Below are 20,284 nucleotides of genomic sequence, written 5' to 3' on the forward strand. Positions count from 1 at the left end.
GAGGAATAGGCAAAGTCCACCAACTGCCTCAGTTACACGCAAGCAGCCATCTGGGGGATAAAATTAGAAATGTAGAGGCCCCACTCCATCTGCCATACCATGGACCAGGAGGGCAGAGTTGCCAATCAATGTAGAAAGGGCTAGCTAGTGGCTGTGGCGGCAGAAGGAAGGAGGAAACCACGGGGAAAGGGCTCCTCCCTTGTCGCTTTTGTGATCTGAGGAAAAAAGGCGCGCAGGCTTTCAGGGCCATTGTGCACCAAAGCAACACAGAAAGCAAAAAGAAACAAACTGCCAGAAGTGAAAACAAACCCCTTAAATCCAAGCACTAAATAGGAAAAAAAGGACAAGAAGAAACCAAGGAGAAGAAAACAGTTTGGTGGCAAAAGCCACCAAAGCGCTGCAGCAGTAAAGAGTGTTCCTTATCTTTCCAATCAGTAAAGCTGTAGCACCTGAGGGGCTGGAGAGAGAGGCTAGAAAAAGAAAGAAAAAGACGGTTCACAGGAACTCTGGATTTTCAGAATGGCAACAATTACCTAAAAACAGGGTAAAAGATAATAATGCAGCAAATGGAAGAAAGTAGGAATGGGTTTTAGGGAGAGTTGGGGTTTTTTGGTTTTGTTTTCTAAAGACAGGAATCTAGAGAAAATGACAAGGAAGGAAATTAAACTGAAAATGAGAAGAAACAAAATAGACTTATCTGGTGAAAAAGGAGAGCCAGGAGGAATGAACTGCTGCGCCAGGCAGGAGGAAAAAACTGGGGAAGCCTAGCCTACCTCACATCATTCTTTGCTCCTGCCTAGTGTCCCGTGACGAGGACACAGCCATTGGCTCCAGCATCCCACCAGGTGCCGGTCCTGCACACCCTTGAACACCCCAAGAAAAAAAGCTGTGTAGAATTGCCATTGGAGCACTGCCATCACATCCTGCGGCTCACCCTCTGCAGCCACAAGGAACATAGAGCAGGGTGGGGCATGGAAACTGGAGGGGGGGGTCCAGAGGTGATTACTTCTATGCCAAAGATGGTGAAAGCAAAACACACTCTTGACACTGAAAGTTTTCCACTCTTATCACTGGAACCCAACTTAACCTTGTAGGTGAAATGTGAGCTTCTAAACATATTTCTGCTTCTGCTTTCATTTCCCCAAGTGGCACGTGCCTTGGAGGTGGCCCAGATCAAACCCAAGTGTGATCTGGATGGCAGCTGCATGCTAGAGGTATGCTCCGGTAGCAGAGGAAGGCACAGGAATGTGTTATTGTGTTTCCCCCACTATTCTAAACCAATCTAAATTTGGCAGTGTAACCCAGAGACAGAAATAACTTCCCAGCACCTTCAAGACATCACCAAAAAGCTGTCATGCAACAGATCAGAAAAGCAAACAGTTAAGATACAAAGGCTGAGTTTTCACAGGGTATTTTTATTAATAATGTCAATTAATGTGTTACACCAATTAGGTGCCTGTCGTATTATTTTCTGGGACAGAAAGGTAAAAAACTAAAAGAAGTAAGGCCTGCATTTCATGTGGCCCTTTCCTCCTTCCAATTTGGGCTTCTACAAACTTCTATTGTCTTTCTCAGAAGATAGTGATTGCTCTTGACCCAGCATTTGATAACTAACAGCAGCCACACCAACACTGAGAAATGAAATGTAAAATACAATGAAATAAAACATAGGAGATATGAAAACATAATAACAGCTCACAAAAAATCCCCTTGCTTTAGTGTTCCTTCTTCATGGAAAACTTTAAATACGATTTTGTCTTTGAAAATACAATCATAAAAATAATTACATTCTTAATACAAGAGTATTCTTTTAAGTCAAACAACTCAGATCCATTGGTAGGTTTGGTAATAATGGAAGACTGATACAGAATTATTAATACATTAAAAAATTATTTTTTGCAAAGTCTTGCTCCCCAAATCATAACCTGATATTTAAAAAGTAGACCCACATCCCCATCCAATGACATAAATTACAACTTCCATAACAAAAATAAAAAACAGTTCCTGATTCATACTTTATTTTGGAATACTAGATCTGTAAAATGTCCTCACAAACAGAAATGCAGTGTACAAAACCACTTTCTTAAAGCAATTCTTGATCATTAGTAAAACCTTTGCTAAAGGCCTGTGTGAAATGCATGATGGGAACGGGGGGGGGGGGGGGGAGCAGGTGAGGAGTAGATCTCTCTCCAATCTGCAGACTTAGCCTGGATTCTGTTTTTCTAAGTCCCAGCAGAGCATGACAGAATGCTTGTAGCTGGTTTATCTAGAAGGTTGCACAGGAACCCTTCTACCCAAGCTAGAATCAATGAAGCGGCTCACCTGGGAGCACACCCAGAGGTCTTCCTGGCCACTCAGAGCTCTGCCACAGCACGATACTGCGCATGCGCACACACCAACATGCACACTGAGAAAGGGGTGGAGTATATTTTCACAGCATTTAATATGGTCTATTTAGAGGTTCTTTCTGTTTTGGTTTGTTTCTGCTTTTTTATCTGTATAAATCCATACTGTACATTATTTGTATATACCTGGCACTTCCAAGACAAAAACCAAATAACAGCAGGGACATCAGAACGACTCCCACTGGGCTGTGGGGAGGCATCCCAATCCTTTTACAATGCCTTGTTTCTGAAAAGTACTAACTCTCGTGGAGAAGAAGTTCAATAATACAGTTACAAAAATGGTTCCTGCAAAGTCAGCGTACCAAAGAAATCCCCACCTTCTGCATTAAGGGCAATACACACAAACCCTCACTCTGCTGAAAGGTTTTCCTCAAACGGTGTAACTACACAGGGACTCATTTCCCTCTCAGGCCCAAGACAGGGACGCCTCCTCCTTCATGCATCTCTTCCTGTCCTCCCAATTCACACCCTGCTATTTGGGAAGGCTTTTGTGTTTTCTTAAAAAGTCCTCTGCACGTCTTAAGAATTTTTAGATATGCATTTTTATGCCTTCTTAAAAATGCACATATATATATATATATATATATATATAATTATTATTTTAACCAAAAAAAAGGGACACCTGCTTTTTGATGGCCACACTAACCAGTCAATTAGTATTCTGCTAATTCAGATGAGGAGGTAACTTTGTGCTTGTCAAAAGGGCTAGCCAATCAGAACTCCACTGAGCCTACTTTTACTGGGAACAGGAGGTACCTGATGTTCCTTCATTTCATTCTTTCACTTATGTACCTGTCCTTAAAAGGCTGCAGAGGCAGAGCAGGCTCCCTCCTCAAGCTCTGCACGTCTGTCTTGGGCCTGAGTTTAGTGAAATTTACCAACCAGGGGGGCGGATACGAAGATGCAGCAACTGAAATTTAGAATACACACTCTGCTCAAAGTAAGCTTCACAAGGGAAAAATAAAATTGCACATATCTGGTAATTTATTCTAGTTATTGTGCTCTGTGATCTGTTTAAAAGGGACAGCAACAGAAGCTGCTTCCTTATTAAACGTGCTGATCTAAGGTCTAGGATATATCATAAATATGTACATCTATAAATTAAACATTTAATGAAATATACAAATAAATTAGTTTAAAATAATTTGCCTAAATAAAATAACTTTTGTATACACTTCCTTGCACGGGACATTTTGTGGGATATAGATGACCTTTCTGCACCACAGTCTGTAAAGCCCTGCCAAACCACCACACAGGCCAGAGAACTAAAGGAAAAAGGAACATGGAATGAGAGCGGTGGGCAGTGCTTGCCACAATTAACCCCTTCAGGGTGCATTTTATCCTTCCTACGCGCTTCAGAAATTAACAAAAAGCTTATTATGTGACCAATTTGCAACAAGTGATGCATCTACAGGGTTTACTCAACTCTGTCCATGGGCTGCTCCATTCAGGACACTAGTGGAGCCTGTTCTTATACAAATTCCTTTGCATGGGCAGAGCTGCCCTCATCACTTCCTCGATATGAAAGCAAAGCATGGGCTTTCTGGGGATATTTTGTTTGCTTCCCCTCCACAGGCAGACAATCCAAGCCAGCTGGTCAGTAGGCCACCAATGCACTATGACAGTAGATTGCCTTTCCAGTCCCATATGCAGGAAACAAAGCCCTCTAATTCTTTGTATGCGCAGTGGTGCCCATTGACACCAGCGGCAGATTCAATATACATGCAGCAAAACAAATGGTCCTGTACTCAAATCTGGCTCTAATCATTCTGAACAAAGACAGTCCCTCAAAGCTTCACAGTGTGGTCAGTGTGAATGATTAGATTAGGAACACAGGAGCACAAGGAACATGTTGGGAGTTTTCATGGGAATTTTAAGCCTTCCTCTGGTGGAAATCATGCAGATGGAGGGCAGAACTGTGTAAAAGTTCACACACAGAACTGTGTAAAAGTTCACACCAGCCTGTCCAACTTGAGGCCCTCCTCCATAAGCCCCGGCCAATTAAAGTTAGGTAGGTGGTGGCCAGCAAGGGGGGGGGGGAGATGACGCTTTAATTCATAGCACCCCATTTGTGGATTGTCGTCTCCAACTATGATGTCATTTTAGCACCAGAGGAAGATCTGAGTATTTCAGCATATAATGTGAGCTGGTCTTGATTACAATTTTACACATTCTGCTGGATTGTATGAGTTTGCTTTAATTCCTGCTTCTACTATGCAATATATACCACATCTCAAGGCTTGGGTGGGGAAAACAAAGTCAGTTTATCCACCTTCTTCCATGTTCTGGAGGGATCCTGCCAACAGGGAGGGTGAAAGTAAGGGTGTCCCGTCCCCCACCTCTGGCCTTGTTTTTCAAACATAATTTCCTTCCCATTGGAAATTAAATGGAGTGAACTGATGGGCTGATGTAATTTTCTCCCTGGTTTGGGGACATCAGGGGAGCCAGGAGGCTGTGGATCCTTTGGCTACTGAAGTTGTCATGACAGCACAGAGGAGAACTCCAACATCAGATCCCCCTTAGGATCAAAGCTCTCTCTTTCCACCAACCAGGAGGATCTCGGGCATCCTATGGCCCATGGGGTGCCTTCATTGGATTTGTAAAGCACAGGAAATAAAACAGCATAAAACCAAACATAAAAATGTTCTGTTACATTTATCTGTAACACAGCACTCATCCAGAAGGTGCCATTTGCCTACGACCTGACCTTCCCTATCCTCAGTTTCTGGGTGGTGGCTGAAACTTTCACTTTGGGCCTGATATTCCTTTCTGGAAAGTCCCTGGTGGGCCTACCTGATCTTATGTGGAAGGATACTGCTGGGATAGAAGACTCAAAAGAGGATTGATGCAACCTCTCTTGAGTAGTTCCCCCTTCCCTACTTATCTTATTAAAATAAAATGCATACATACATAAAATTAAAACTCTGTTGCTTGCGTTCTGAATTGAGCTTTGTCTCCTCCTTGACATGGTGGTGGGGTGCCTTGGACCCCTTGAGTTGCAGGGGAGGGCAGGATAGAAAGCTTGTCATTTGGGGAGGGATTGTTCCTGCTCTGGCTCTTAGCTGAGTGGCAGGTAGGTCAGAAGAGCAGCCTGCTCAGTGCTGCAGCAGGGCGGGAGAGTGTCCTGGCTATCTTGTAGCTTGACTTGAACTTAGCTCCACAGAAGGAAGGCCTGCCTGCTTACAGAAAGAGGCAAAAAAAAATTCAGAGACACATCCCTTCTAACTAAGGCTGCAACCCTAACCCCACTTACTTGAGAGAAAGCCTACTGAATTCAATAGGGCTTACTTCTGAGTCGACATGGTTAGGATCACACCGTAAACCTCCCTATCGTGGTCTCTTCTGTCTGTTCTCAGGAAAGAAACAGAAGGAGCCAGAAGCACCTGCCAGTGGATGCTGCCTCCCAGCTGCCTTACACAATGTGCCTGAAGAGGGAAAGACGCTGGAGCAGCCCATCCGCACAGCAGCTGTGAGCTTTCCTAAGATCACACAAAACTCTGGACTGAGGCAACAGATATACTAAGGAGTACCAGAGAAAAATTTTGTTACACTTATGAGACATTTCTTTGGGAGGTGCAGAATAATAAATGATCATTCATATTCCACATTTCAAGCGTTTGAAGCATTTCACATACATTATTTGCCACAGCCCTGCAAGATAGGCCAGTATCATTATCATTAATGATGATGATTATTATTACTACTATCCCCATATTGCAGATTGGGTGGTGAGGCAAAGACCCTGGAGCCCTGCCCTTGGCCACCTAGCAAGTTCACAGCTGAAGTGGGTTTTCAGCTGCAAACTTCTTGGCTTACAACTCATGCTTTTAGCGGGAAAAAGAAACGTCATATAAACTTAGAAAAATAAACATTAAATTGTTTTCTTTAAAAAATACAGGAACACATACCATCTTCTAAGCAGAGATCACTGAAGAGAAGAGGTGCTTAAGAATAACAATTAAAAATTGGTTTATTCTAAACATTCATTGGAGGTTGAAAGAATTTTACCTTTTAGCATTGAGAGAAAAGTGGCATTATTTTAAAAGGGGGGGGTTACATTTTTTAAAAATCAGATTTTTTTTCTTGGAATGTTTCTGAATGCAATGATACATTAATTGTTCTTTAGACTGTTCCTTATTTTCTTCCTATCTATCCTCCTCAAAACAACTTTAACTCTGGAGGGGAATTTGAAGTAGAGAGTTATTGATCCTGTTTACTTTGTGTGAAGTGGCATCCATTTCTATTGGCTTTTTGTGGGAGTGGGGAATCCATCTAAAACATTTGAAGAAAATAAAAACATCTTCAAAAATAACATTTAAAAACAATGGAAGCTCTTTCTAGCACAGCTGGGAGAAGCAGTTCTACACTAGCACCAAGGTAATATTTCAGTTGTGTTATCCTTCTTGGTCTCTCATCACCATGGAAAACAGCAGGTGCAGGACTTCCACAGCAGCTACAGTTTTTCAGTCTTCTACTTTAAAAACCTTGTAAGAACTGAATGAATGCCACAGAGCTGAGAATCCCCACATTTATCCAGCAACCTCTACAGAGAGCCAACATCTGATTTTGTACCAAATGATTAAAGCTATCTAAAACTATTTCAAATGAGTACTGAAACATGCCAATCTCAAATTCCATCCAACACAATTGCTAGTTTAACCTGATCCATCTACGTAACCATTTAAAATGTTCCTTTTATATTATGTTATTTCCGGAAGAAGTGTCACAGTAACAAAAATGACACATTCAAGATGGCCCTCCTCTTGGCTGTATTAAACCTATATTGACCACTAACTGAACAGGATTGACAAACCCTTTTCATCATGGTGCAGGTAAATCTTCTTCAGTCCATCCTGAGCCATACCAAACAGGGCACTAGTGACGATCTTACTTCTTTATGTTCCATTTTTCATCTCCCATTCCTAGAGGGGGAGACATTATATCAACGTCATGTAATACGTGACTCAAGTACATCTAAAATGCAAGAGCTGTTCAGTGGACTTTACTGTATTCCAGGCTGCCACAACCTATGCAGAAAAGGGGCCGAATTGCAATTTATGCAAGTTAAAATAATCTTTGTCAAATCTGTATTTACTTCACATGAACTAGAACATGAGGTTAATACACAAGAGAGACATGCTGCCATTCCATTATCTGCAGCTTACTGGAAGGGAAGAAATCAGGCAAGTCCAGAAAGAAATTCTAGAACCTAAAATTCTTACTGACTTGAAAAAATAATTGTACTATTTAACATCCTGTGATTCTTTGTATATCCGCCCCCGCTCACTGCTGGAATAAGGCCCCAAAGGCTTTCCGCTGTGGTAATGTGGCTATACAATTTCAAGAAGTTACTGCAACTAAGGGCCTGTTGGAGGAGTATGTGTGAACTTGATAGAGCAGGACTGTAGTGGTGGAATCCAGCCCAGTTCCCTTCCTACCTCTGGGGTAGGAGACTGGGGCTCAGGACCTTTCAAAGCTTGGCTTCCAGCCAGAAGAATGGAAGTAACTGGACTGGATAGGACCAGATCACAAATGAGACTGCTAAAGCCTGCCCCATCTCCTTAAGGAAGGGTGCAGCCTAAGGTGTAAGCAAAATTCCCCCCTTTTAAATCAAAACTGTGTATGGATTTTATCTCATATACTAGGCTTGGTCCAATACGTCCATTTCTCACATGACAGCATGCCATGCCTTCTACATGAAGATCTGCTTGCTTGATAACACCCTGAAGTGAAAACTACACACCCCGTTAAAACCACAGAAAAAGGCCTTCCCTCTGAGACAGCATGTGGGACAAAATCCTCATGGTTTTAAACCAGAAACTTCCCACAAGAAAAGCGTACTAAGAAGACTGCATCATCTCTGCGACTGAGATAATGCCCCACTTGTGTCTCCTGCACCCACCACCAGCTACTGGGCAAAGCATTTATTTGTAACAAAAATGTGAATCACAGCATCAGAAAAAAGATATACTGGAAACTGGACTGCAGTGCAGTACAAAACAGGCAACCAATGAAAAATGAGGCAGTCGGTTGTTATCCAGGCACAAGTCTTGATGTGAAGTTTGTTTCTGGGGGGAAAACCTACAACTGAAATTATCTGAGGCTGTTAAAAATGAGGGAAAGTGTGTTTGCCTCCTGTGAACAGTGGCAAGAATACAGACAGAGGAAGCAAAAACAGAACTCTGAGAATGGAACTGTTCCACTTGCTAGTGGTACAAGAGTTAGTAGAGATGATTGCTGCTAATTTTAAGTGCTAAATTTCTTTAAATCATGTTTAAAGTGAAAATGCATTTAACATATTTATTATGTAATTTGATTTTTTTAAATGGAAGTTTAATGGAAGTTTTTGCATGGTTAAAAGTGCCCTTTTAAAGTTATTTCCTGGCCAGTGTAAATTCCTTTTTTAAAAAAAACATAAACTCCTGGCTCGGGAAGTGAATTCTATACAATACCAAGCACAAGAGTCCAGTAAGAAAAATGCAGACCTTTGACAGGAACGAATGCTAATCCCAATTGTATAAAACCAAAGTAGAGTCAATTTTCAGTTTTGTTTCAGTTGAGTAATTTGACCTCATGTATATCAGCATTAAAATAGTGAGGTCACACCACAGATAGATAAAATTTAGAAAGTACTTTTTTCACATCATCAAGAAAATGGAAAATATCTTAGAATAAACAGGGAAATGTATGCAATCAGTGACCGAGAACAACAAAGCATGTATGAGTAAGTATTTCAAAAACTTAGGGCTCATCAGCCCTTCTGCTTGGCTCAAGCCGAGAAAGCATGGCTTTGTGTGGATTTCTGCTTGTCCCACACCTCCTAAGCACAGGGCTGAGTGGTTTTGCCCTTGCCCCGCTGCTTTCACCAGAAAAACCCACTCTGTAGCAATATATAGGAACAGGCACCAATCTGTAGAAAACCAAACTGAAATTTGCTCCAATTCAGTAGCAAAGATCAGGTCTCCCTGGGGAAAGGGGCAGAGCAAGAGCAGGTCTGGATGAGTCCTCATTCTTGTAAGCCGTGGGAAATACAATAACTTAACAAAGTTTCAGCTCTTAAAGCAAAATACAAGGAGTGTATAATAGGAAACTGAGGAGTCACTGAAAATGTTCAACTATTCTTCCTTTCAGTGTGAACTAAAAGAGCAATCACAGCCTTGTAAGACAAGATAGCCATTAACTTTTTCTTTTCTGAACAGTGGCAACCCTTTCAGAACCAAAGTGAGACAGAAAACTGGCTCCTCTAGTGTGGGCAAAAAGCAAATAAGCCAAGCCTGTAAATATTGGCAGAGTAACATCGGACACTGAGGCAGATCTCACCTTTGCCTTCTGAAGCACATGGCCTCTGCAGGGAGAGGTGCTTGAGGAGGAGTGTCTTTTCAGGACTACAGCACTGTTCACAGGCACAGAACATTCAGTATCACTTGTGTCACAGCTGGAGATAGGTGAATTCTCCAGAGTCTGATGCTTTAGAACTGGAGACTGTAAGAATACAAAAGCATTTGAAATCATGACAGCTATCAAAACCTGCTCATTGGTCTCAGGAACCATCATGCAAATTTAGGATGCAATAGCTTAAGAGGTGTGCAAGTGGACCATGAGCAAACGACTTTCCAAAACGTATAGATGGGACTACAGAGTGTGACTGATCTGAGATGGTTTACTAATTGCCTTTATCTGGTAACAAGATCAGTACTTTAATGCAGTGGTTCTCAATTAGCTAATTACTGAGGGGCCCCTATTTTTCAAAAGTCAAGCACTGACCCCCTACTTTCAAATTTTTTGATACTGCAAAGCAATTTTTTGAACAAAATGTTGGCTAGCCCCTAATAAGCAAAGAATTTTAGGTATGCTAAAAAACAAGACTAGGGCTAAGCGATATCTGGTTTTCAACATCATGATACATCAGCAGCTAAACATCACAATATTCCGATATATAATGACGTCTGAAATTGGAGATCAGGGGTGGGGATGAGCGAAGGAGCAGCCATGGAGATCAGATGGAGGTGGGAGGCGAGGAAGGGGAGTCACTTCCACTGCATGGTTTGAGTGGGAGGAGATAGGGAGGGGGGGTGCATCAAGTCACGATCAGCGGGGCAGCCAGTGAAGATGCACGTCCCCTGTGGCTGCTGCTGCTTTCCTGCTGACTGAGAAAAGCGGCTCTGCCTCAGTGCCAGGGGAAGGTAGTGCCACAGTTCCTTGAAGTGAGGGCGATCAGCTGCCCTGTTCTCCATCAGCGTGAGGGAAGGCAGCTCAGATCAGCAGTGTTATCGGCTGAGATCATCATGGGATATTGACGACACCTTGAAATTGGCTGCTCTGCTCTCTTTCATGCAAGGAGTGATACATTCCTGGGTTTTGCCGGGTCAAAATTGTTATTGCGGTGTGATTTCAAAACCGGTTTGGGCCAATACATTGAAAAATTGCACAGTGCTAGAACAGACCATAAAATTTGTGCTATTACCATGCAAAAATGACAAAAAAATCACAAGGGATGGGGCCACGGACATCCTGGGTGTGTTCCACTGACCCCCAGGGGTCCCCAGATCCCTAACTGGGAACAACTGCTTTAATGGAAGTACCTGTGCAGTTGAGGTTCCTGATTTAGGCTCAATCGCCAGCCCCAATGTGATGCCACCAGCCAAAGCTTTCTTCAGGTTCTCTTTCACCTCTGTCAGCTCTAGTTCCAGAGTAACACGTTCAGACTCTTTCAACTTGCACTCCTCTTCCAACTTCTTTAGTTTATCTTCAAGGATAATTAGTGTTTTCCTACCTGAAATTCAGAGGCAAGGTAAGTGATATCTGAGGCAGGGGGAGATGTGTACATTCCTAGTTACTCAATGAGGCCACAACCCTGCAAGCAACTTCAAGACGGAGGCATAAGACTTACTGCAATTTGACCAGGTACAATCTTGATTTCTTCCTCCTTTGTAATATTTGGTTGAGTTTACATCTCTGTCCTGGTGCCATTACCCCTATGACTCCTTTAATGATTATTTAGTAGTAGTAATAGGAAGAACCAATGATAATATTTCTGATTATGTTTAATGTGTTTTATGCATTTTTTCCTATTTTATTTCCATGTATTGCTTTGGGGCATTCTGTTGTGGGAAAAGACTAACTAACTAACTAGTCATATACCTTCTCCTGCTACTGGAAATATCTTTCCTGAGATTCTGGTCATACAATGATCTAAGAAGATCAAACACCCAGCATACCAGCATTTGCTTCCAGGGCTGCCCTAAGGTCTTTTCTTTCCTTTCGAAGCTGAGCCAGGCGATTCCTCAGAGTTTCTCTTCTCCTCAACAGCTCCTCCTCTTTGGTCTGCAACCTCTTTGCATCTGCTTCAACACGGTTCTTTCCATATTTGTACTGTTCAGCACCTACACATAAAGGTTAACTATTAGACATATGAGAGCAGAAATGCTGTTAATCTTACCTTCTTATATGGCTTAATGGTTAAGTATCTGCTTTGCATGTGGGAGAGCTAAGGGTCACTCCTTGGCACCTCCAGCTTATGCTGGGAATATGCAGTGTTTCTCAAACTTGGGGTCTTCAGCTGCTGTTGAACTACAATGCCCATCAATCCTGACAACTGCTACTGCTGGGTAGGGATGGCAAGAGTTGCAGTCCAACAACAGCTGAAGGCCCAAGTTCGGGAAACACTGCCCTCGAGAGCCACTGCCACGTAGACAACACTGAGCTAAATGGATGAAGGGTCTTGACTCTGCATAAGGCAACTCCCCAGGTTCTTATTAATCAAAAAGGTAAGTCCCAACACAGACATTCTAACAGCCATCCAGCAGATGTGGCTGTTTTCCGAGGCATACAAATCTTTTCTCAAATGTAACCACCAAATCTCTGAACCGTATTCCAAGATTTCTGCTTGTGACATCTCTTTCCCAGTGTGGTTGCTGTACCCACGCCAACTGTGGTCCAGGGGTGTAAACCTTTCAGCACATTTGTTTTAGCTTCCCTGCATGTTTATGAACCACACATGACACCTGTAGCCTTGGGATGTCTGTCACTTGTGTGGTTTGTAAAACACACCAGGAATTAAACCCATGTGGGTTTAAATACTTGGACCAAAGCAAGAGCAGTCAGGAAGGCTGTGGCAAACATGCCAGCGAAGTTACATGTAAAGGAAATCCAGAATGGTTCCAAAATTCGTAAGTAATGAACAGGAAGACTGAGAAAAGAAGATGAGAGTTTAATTAAGTTCCCTAGTTGTTCAGTGATTAACTAGTAATTGGAAATCACCAAATTAATTACCAAATGCTAACTGGTAGGACTGTAACTCTCAGATGACCTGAGAGTTAAGAAGGCCATGTGTAAGAAATGGAAGAAAGGAAATCACAAAGGAGGAGTAGCCAACAGTTGCAGCGGGGAAGTCAGGCTGGCTAAAGCTCAGAATGAGCTCGGGCTCCCAAGAGAGGGTAAAAAAGATAAAAAAAGGTTTCTTTGGCTATGTCCAAAGTAAGAGGAAAAACAAGCAAGTGGTCGGTCCTATGTGTGGGGAAGAAGAACTACTCAACACCTACTTTGCCTCAGTCTTCACCAAAAGGAAAGCGATGCTCAACATTGTGATAACAGAATAAATGATGTAAGGAAGGAGCTGCAGCCTAAGATAAGAAAAGAGAAGGGAACACCTAGCTACTTTAAATGAATTCAGATCTCCAGGGCCTGATGAGCGACATCCAAGGGTACTAAAGGAGCTTGCGGATGTAATTTCAGAGCCTTTGTCTATTATATTTTAGAATTCTTGGAGAACAGATGAAGTCCCCACAGACTGGAGGCAGGGTAATGTCCCCATCTTCAAAAAGGGGGAAACTCAAGACCCAGGTAACTACCAACCGCTGAGCTTAACATTGATATCAGGGAAGGTCCTAGAACAGAAAATTCAAGCCTCTGTCTGTGAGCATTTAGAAAAGAAAGCTGTGATTACTAAGACCCAGCCCGGGATTCTCAAAATAAGTCATGCCAGACCAATCTGATTTCTTTTTTTTATCAAATTACAAACTTGGTGGATTAGGGAAATGCTGTGGACATAGCGTATCATGATTTCAGTAAGGCTTGTGACAAAGTCCCCCATGATATTCTAGCGATGAAACTGGTAAAATGTGGGTTGAACAAGGCAGCTGTCAGATGGATTTGTAGCTGGTCGACAGACCAAACCCAAAGAGTACTCATTAATGATTCCTCATCATCCTGGAAAAAAGTGACAAGTGGGGTGGCACAGGGTTCTGTCCTAGGCCCATTGTTCTTCAACGTCTTCATAAACAACTTTGATGAAAGAATTGAGGCGATGCTCATCAAATTTGTAGATGACACCAAACTGGGAGGGGTAGCTAATGTCGCAGACGACAGAATCAGAATTCAACATGACCCTATCAGATTGGAGAACTGGGCACAAGCTAACAAAATGAATTTCAATAGGGACAAATGTAAGGTTCTGCACTTAGGTAGATGCATAAATATAAGCTGGGGGACATCTGGTTTACTAGCAGTACATGTGAAAAGGATCTAGGGGTCTTGGTAGACCACAAGCTTAACATGAGTCAACAGAATGATGCAGCAGCAAAAAAATGAATGCTGTTCTAGGCTGCTTCAAGAGAAGTCTAGTGTCCAGATCAAGGGAAGTAATAGTCCCACGCCATTCTGCCTTACTCAGACGACACCTGGAATACTGTGTCCAATTCTGGGCACCACAATTTAAGAAGGATGTTGACAAGCTGGAACGTGTGCAGAGGAGGGCAACCAAGATGATCCAGGGTCTGGAAAGTAAGCCTTATGAGGAATGGTTGAAGGAGCTGAGTATGTTTAGCCTGGAAAAGAGGAGACTGAGAGGAGATATGATAGCCATCTTCAAATATCTTAGGGTCTGTCACATGGTGGAAGGAGCAAGGTTGTTTTCTTCCTGCTCTAGCTCTGGAGGGTAGGACATGAACCAATGGCTTCAAGTTGCAAGAAAGGAGATTCCGACTAAACATTTGGGAATAACTTTCAGACAGTAAGAGCTGTTTGGCAGTGAAACAGACTCCCACGAGAGGTGGTGGACTCTCCTTCCTTGGAGGTTTTTAAGCAGCGGTTGGATGGCCATCTGTCACGGATGCATTAGCTGAGATTCCTGTATTGGCAGGGGGTGGGACTAGATGACCTTTGGGATCCCTTCCAACTCTTAAGATTCTACAATTCTATGTAGCTGATTAATCAGTTAACTGATTAAAAATATTTTAACTGACTGAAAAAGTGGATTTTTCTTTCCTTAAATAGGAAACACTCACTAGAATTGCTGCGTTTTACATTTGAAGCAGATTCTGATTTCTTTTGTGGGCTGTTTAATGTTCTTCCTTTCCCCATTATTCCATTTGTAGCAGCAGAAGCCTTCTTTCCTTTAAACTGATAGAAAAAAACATGTGTTTAGTAATTAAATATATATTTAGCAGTAATTATTCAATGACAGGGTTTACACTTTTCCTAGATCAAAGCTTCAAAACTGTCCCAAGCTGCCCAATTGAAAGGCAGGTTACAAGTTTAAAAAACTAGGTCAGCTGGGAAGGATGCTTCTTCTAAAGCAGCAAAGATAAAACAAAAAGCACCTGCAGTTTCTTACTGAGCAGCACACAACAGTGAGACTGCACATTTCTTAAGTCACAGGCTACAGGTGACTATTCAAAATTTTGAGGAACCTTTCAGAATGTGCCACATGGTTTTGCAAGGATCTATGTTGCTAATTAATCGCAGTGCATGCTGCTCAAAAGACCACATTTTGTCCCTCTCTTCAGGAACCTGGGAAGGAAACAAACAATGAGTGCTGGTTTACTGTTTTGTATAAAGCAGCATTTGTGGTTCACTTCTCGACTAACAAATTACCAAGGTAAGCCAGAAACAAACTTTGGCTTACCATCATGGTTTGTTGGAAGAGAAACAAACAATGAGTGCTGGTTTACTCCCCAGGACATTGGAGAAAGAAGTCAGGGGAGGGAAGTTGGGGGGGTACGCTTGAGCAGAATTGCTTGCCCCCTTTTGCTATGGTTTTAAGTGAAGCATGAATCAGGTGAGTGTGAAACTTTAACCCCCCCCAAAAGGAAGTCAATTTCAAATTTGCGTACAAAAAACAGAATTTCAACACTGACTTCAAAAGTAACTATACTGCCAGATTTTGACTTTTCTACCTCAAAGCTGTTTTACATATAACAATTTCAAACTTGGGGAACATGTACAGTTGCAATCAAAATTATTCAACCCCTATTGCAAATCAGGTTTACTATCAAAATTTACAGGCTTTCAGCTGTTTTCAATGAGCATTATTATTATTATTAATTGAATTTATATACCACCCTATACCCCAGGGGTCAAAAACAAAGGCAATTGAAATAGCTCAGGAAACACCTTGGGGTGGATTCAGATGAGCAGCTTAGTTGATAAGCTACCAAAGCATTTAAACAAACAGAAAAAAGATGCTCCACAGTTCAAATATATTCCAAGATAAAGTGGTGACCTTGCCACTAGGTTGTTACTACCTTGCCAACAACAACATCCTGCCCAACTGCTTGTGAAGGTTTTCACCAGCTCATTTCTAAATCTGAAAATGCCCACCATGCACAGGGTTCACAGACTGTTTTGAGCTTCTGGAAGAATAACACCCCAGAAAGAATTTGAAAAGAGAATGGGGCATTGAATTGAGCACACATACAGATTCTAAATTTAACTTTTGTATTCAAGATTAGTGGATGTTTTCTTGTGGAACTGAAGGATGCCTCCTATACAACAGAGTGGAAAGGCTCAGACAGTATGAATTACATGTGGTTTCTGTACTCTTAACTGTCAGTACAGTACTGCCAACACCTGTGTGTGAATGTGTGCGTGCATGTGCATGCTCTACTTTTAAAATCTAGCCCAGGCGTGAACAACCTATGGCCCTTCAGATCTTGTTAGATTCCAAATTCCCATCACCCCATGCCAGCGTGGTTAGTGGGACTTGTAGAACAAGGACATCTGGAGGGTCAGTGGTTGGTAGCTCTGACCTAGACTAACCCAATGAAGAGAATCCCCTGGGAGCATAGCATGGGTTGATGGGCTTGTGTTTTATTTCACTGATTCCTCCACCCTCCAAAAAATATTACACATTTTTATGTGATTATTAACAACACAATGGGCAATGCAGCATGCCGCCTTGTTTAATTTTCAAGCGTTTGGTGCCAGTGCATTATCTCAGAGATACACAAAAGAAAGTTGGATTAAGAGAAATAAGCAGCACAGTACCTGTGACACAGATCCCCTCCCCACAGCAGAGGTATTAGTGACAGATTGAGCAGAAGACAGATTGGATGAGACAGGATATTTATAGTGGTTAGAGGACAGTTTGTCAGTAGATAACCTATTGGTTTTTCGGTCTGCTGGTGGGTAGCGTGCAAAGATTTTCGGAGACGGCAAGTTATCGTACAGGCCCATATTATCATAAAGCCCATCTTCTCTCATGTTTCTGCCACGAGAAGCAGGAAAGCCATCTTCCGGTTCCCACTGAAACACACATACTTAGTAAATTAACACAAACATCATGCATTGGGGGGAAAACATGAAACCATTAGAGAGTTATCTCTGAGATCTCCTTCTTGGCATGCATTGCCTCCATAAGGATCTGCTCTAATTTTAATTACCATAATTCTCTCAGTTCTTGAGTTACTTTTAGAGGCTGTAGTAAGATTCATCAAGGCTCTACTGAAAGGGATATCATGGGGTTGCCATCTTGGGTCTATTCCCCACACGGCCATAATATGGGAGGAATTCAGCATCATGCTGTTAGGATTGTTCAGTCAGCACAAGTATTTTTGCTTGCCAGGTGGAATGATCTCCCCTCTTCTCCCCCGTGAACTGTTCTGGGGGATTCTCCTGACCCCCCAGAGCCAATTTGGCAGGGGTGGGGGTGGGGAGAGAAAACGTTCTGCTGTGCTAATGGGACTCATTGCGTTTGCTCCTGCCACCACAACTATTTAGTTCAATCCAGCCCTGTGATTCCAGATGCAGCATTTATGCTATCTGTCCTTATTGAACCTTACAACACAAGTGCCAGTGACCTAATACACAGAAGTTGGCTGGTGGGTCAAAACCACAAGGAAAATGAGATAGCAAGCATCTGGCTATACCATACTAGGATGTGGCCTGGTTCATATGTAGAGAAGCTGCTTAAGAAACCAGTTTGTTTTGGTAGAGACGACCTCAAACCAGTTTCCATGATGTCCAAAGCAGTTTAAGAGCTTCCTAGAAACCAGACTCTCATCCTGGTTTGAACACAGAGCTTAAACCACAGTTTCCTAGTTTGAATATAATGGGGAAATGGTTTAACAAGTCAAGAAGTCTCCTTTGCAGCCAGGAGAAGAGAAAGGGGATGAAGGAGACAGCATCAGCAGCATCATTATCATTTCATTCTTAGTTTGTGAGGTTCAGATCTGATCAAATCTTAACTTTAAACTTTTCTCTCGGAGTTGCATTAATGCTTTGGCTAATAAGAGGACTACTGAACTGTATATATTTATGCTAACTAACATGGGCATGCAGAATTAAAACTATATGCCCTACTTTCAAAGAATCTGTACTTGAGACCTAGCAGTATGTTGGGATCATGCCCAGTGAAACTCTGACAAGTGACTTTGGGGGCTCAACACACGTAAATGATTTGACCTACACAAAAATCAATTCTTACTGATCCATTTATGCAAGGAACATCGTCATAATGAAGTGCCATTCCGCTGGGACACGCGTAGCCATTGGCAGCATTTCCTCGATAAGGATTAGTAGACAGAACCCGTCTGTTCATAAAACTAAAACAAAAGCAAAAACAGAACAGAGTTTATGCTGAAAGCATACACAGGGAGTAAGCATGATTCACCCTTCATCTCCCCCCCCCTCAAATTCTTCCTTGCATTTCTCTCTGCCTACCAAAGGTTTTTTCATTACAAACACACCCAGTATGGTATCACAGGCCGAAGTGTAAGCCAGGAATCTATCATTTAGCAATGCACTGTGTGGGTGGCGGTGGGAGAGCAGTTTCTGTACACATTAATTGATTTTTAGGAAATATAGCTATGTACTCCCCATAGCAATGGAAAGAAGGATTCTGAAGAAAAGGGCCAAAGATGACTACAAGATTTTAGGAACAAGGCTGAAGTTTTAAGAAATGAAATGATACTCTTAAATTTTCCTAGTGGTAGGAAGTTTCTCAGGAAGGAGAACATATTTTCTGGAAATGAAAGCATGTTGTTGAAAGTGGTGTCAGCAAATGGCTTCAGCTTTTTTCATCACAACTTGTAGCTCCAAAATGACAAATAATGGGAAGAGATGGACTTCACACCTCACTAGAAAGAATCATTATAAACATGCTCTTGATTATACAAAGGTGGCTTTTTCCCTAGGGCCCGTCTGTAGCCAGATGATGATTGCTGCATCCCAATGCTGTTTGGGGCAAGTCTGGGGCCTAATGGATATACTGCATATACAAGTTGCTTTGATTAAATTAGCAACTTGAGACATCATTAGAAAAATGCCAATTATGAATTACTAATAAAAACTTGGTCCTAAGAGAAACGCAGAGTGAGTCCTTCCTCCCCAAACCATGAATTTTCTCTTTGAAGTATCTGGCAGTGGTTCAAGATTTCCAAAGCTTTCTCTATTTTTGCAGGCTGGGCCTCCACATGGTAATACTGATAACACTTGAAAACTGCCATGGGGGGCTACTATCATCTATAATTATAGGTGTTAGCCAACAAGGAAGAAGTACTTTATTTGATATTTAAAGGGGGTTTGAGTTGACAGTAGGGCTTCAACATGTAATTAATTGGTTAGATCAATCTATTTCAACACTTTTAATTTACTTTAAATGATGTTAAAGTATCATGCAGAATATTTTTAAAATAATACACATACATTTATTAACAGTGCTTATAAAACTGCAGTTGGCAAGCACCATCTGAAAAAAAACTTCCTCCTTTGCCTCTTGCTTCAGAAATACTGCTTTTAACCTTATGCAGATTTATTGGTTATTCAGCATCATTAATCAATTAGAATTTATTTGATTGGGCTGCAGCCCTAATTCACAGCAGGTTTTTTGTGAAGCATTTTGAGTGAACACAAGTGTTTAACAATAACATCACAATGCTCTGATACTTCATTCAGAAGTAAATCTCAATTGAATTTACTTTTTGGCAAATGTGTTTAGGACTGTAGCTTAAGTTGTTTGATGGATCAGAAATGGATACCTTCGGCTTCTACTCACAACTTCAAGCTATCACAGACAAATCTGGTACCACTGGTCTAAATTAAGCCAGACTATGGCTGGCTGAGCAGCCTAATCCTAGCAGAGGGAAAACAAGCCTTTAACCAGTTGGTTTAAGCCTTTTGCCAGTTGGTTGCCAGGTTACATGACCGGGGAGGGGGGTAAGGAGCCTTCCTCTCTGCTCCTGCCCCACACCCCTTTTTAAGGGTTTACATCAGCTGGGATGGAGGAAATACAGAGGTACATCTCTGGCTGAGCAGAGGATGAGGGAGTTAAGCCGACACAGCCCAGTTCCGCAAGGAACTCCTTAAGGCCAGCCGGAGATCCACCGAACCCTAACCCACGCATCCAGGAGGATCTTCCTATAGGATTGCTCCTTACATCTTTTTGAGCATAGAGTCAAAACAATGAAGAACCTAGAGTTCCTGAAAATGTTCTTAACTGGTTTAGCTCCTCCTACCAGAAGGTCTGTTTTGCGGCTTGAATGACACTTGCCGTCACATCCACATCTATGTAGTCATAGTGCAGAGTGCCAGGATCTGCAGAGGAGCCACTTTCAGCCAGCAAAATACCAATCCACCTGCCCATGTCTTCTGAAGATGAAGCC

At 42.1% G+C, this 20,284-nt stretch overlaps 1 protein-coding gene across 6 annotated transcripts in view; it reads right to left on the reverse strand.

Moving 5' to 3' along the window:
• Positions 1–1,395: 1,395 nt before the first annotated feature.
• The window catches only part of AFAP1 (actin filament associated protein 1), a 51,454-nt gene continuing 32,565 nt past the window's right edge, over positions 1,396–20,284 (reverse strand). For 2 of the 6 annotated variants that reach the window (XM_083748601.1, XM_083748602.1), the window contains exons 11-18: positions 20,138–20,283; positions 18,091–18,226; positions 16,671–16,928; positions 14,690–14,804; positions 11,624–11,788; positions 10,988–11,178; positions 9,726–9,887; positions 1,396–7,327 (exon numbers count right to left, since the gene is read on the reverse strand). In XM_083748601.1, coding sequence (XP_083604727.1) covers positions 7,301–7,327; positions 9,726–9,887; positions 10,988–11,178; positions 11,624–11,788; positions 14,690–14,804; positions 16,671–16,928; positions 18,091–18,226; positions 20,138–20,283 — 1,200 coding nt within the window. In that variant the 3' untranslated portion in view covers positions 1,396–7,300. The remainder of the gene's footprint in view (positions 7,328–9,725; positions 9,888–10,987; positions 11,179–11,623; positions 11,789–14,689; positions 14,805–16,670; positions 16,929–18,090; positions 18,227–20,137; position 20,284) is intronic. The other 4 variants (XM_083748604.1, XM_083748605.1, XM_083748603.1 and 1 more) reach the window with 3 other exon arrangements.

The sequence above is a fragment of the Podarcis gaigeae genome (genome assembly GCF_964106915.1).
Source record: "Podarcis gaigeae genome assembly, chromosome: 7".
Taxonomy (NCBI): Eukaryota; Metazoa; Chordata; class Lepidosauria; order Squamata; family Lacertidae; genus Podarcis; species Podarcis gaigeae.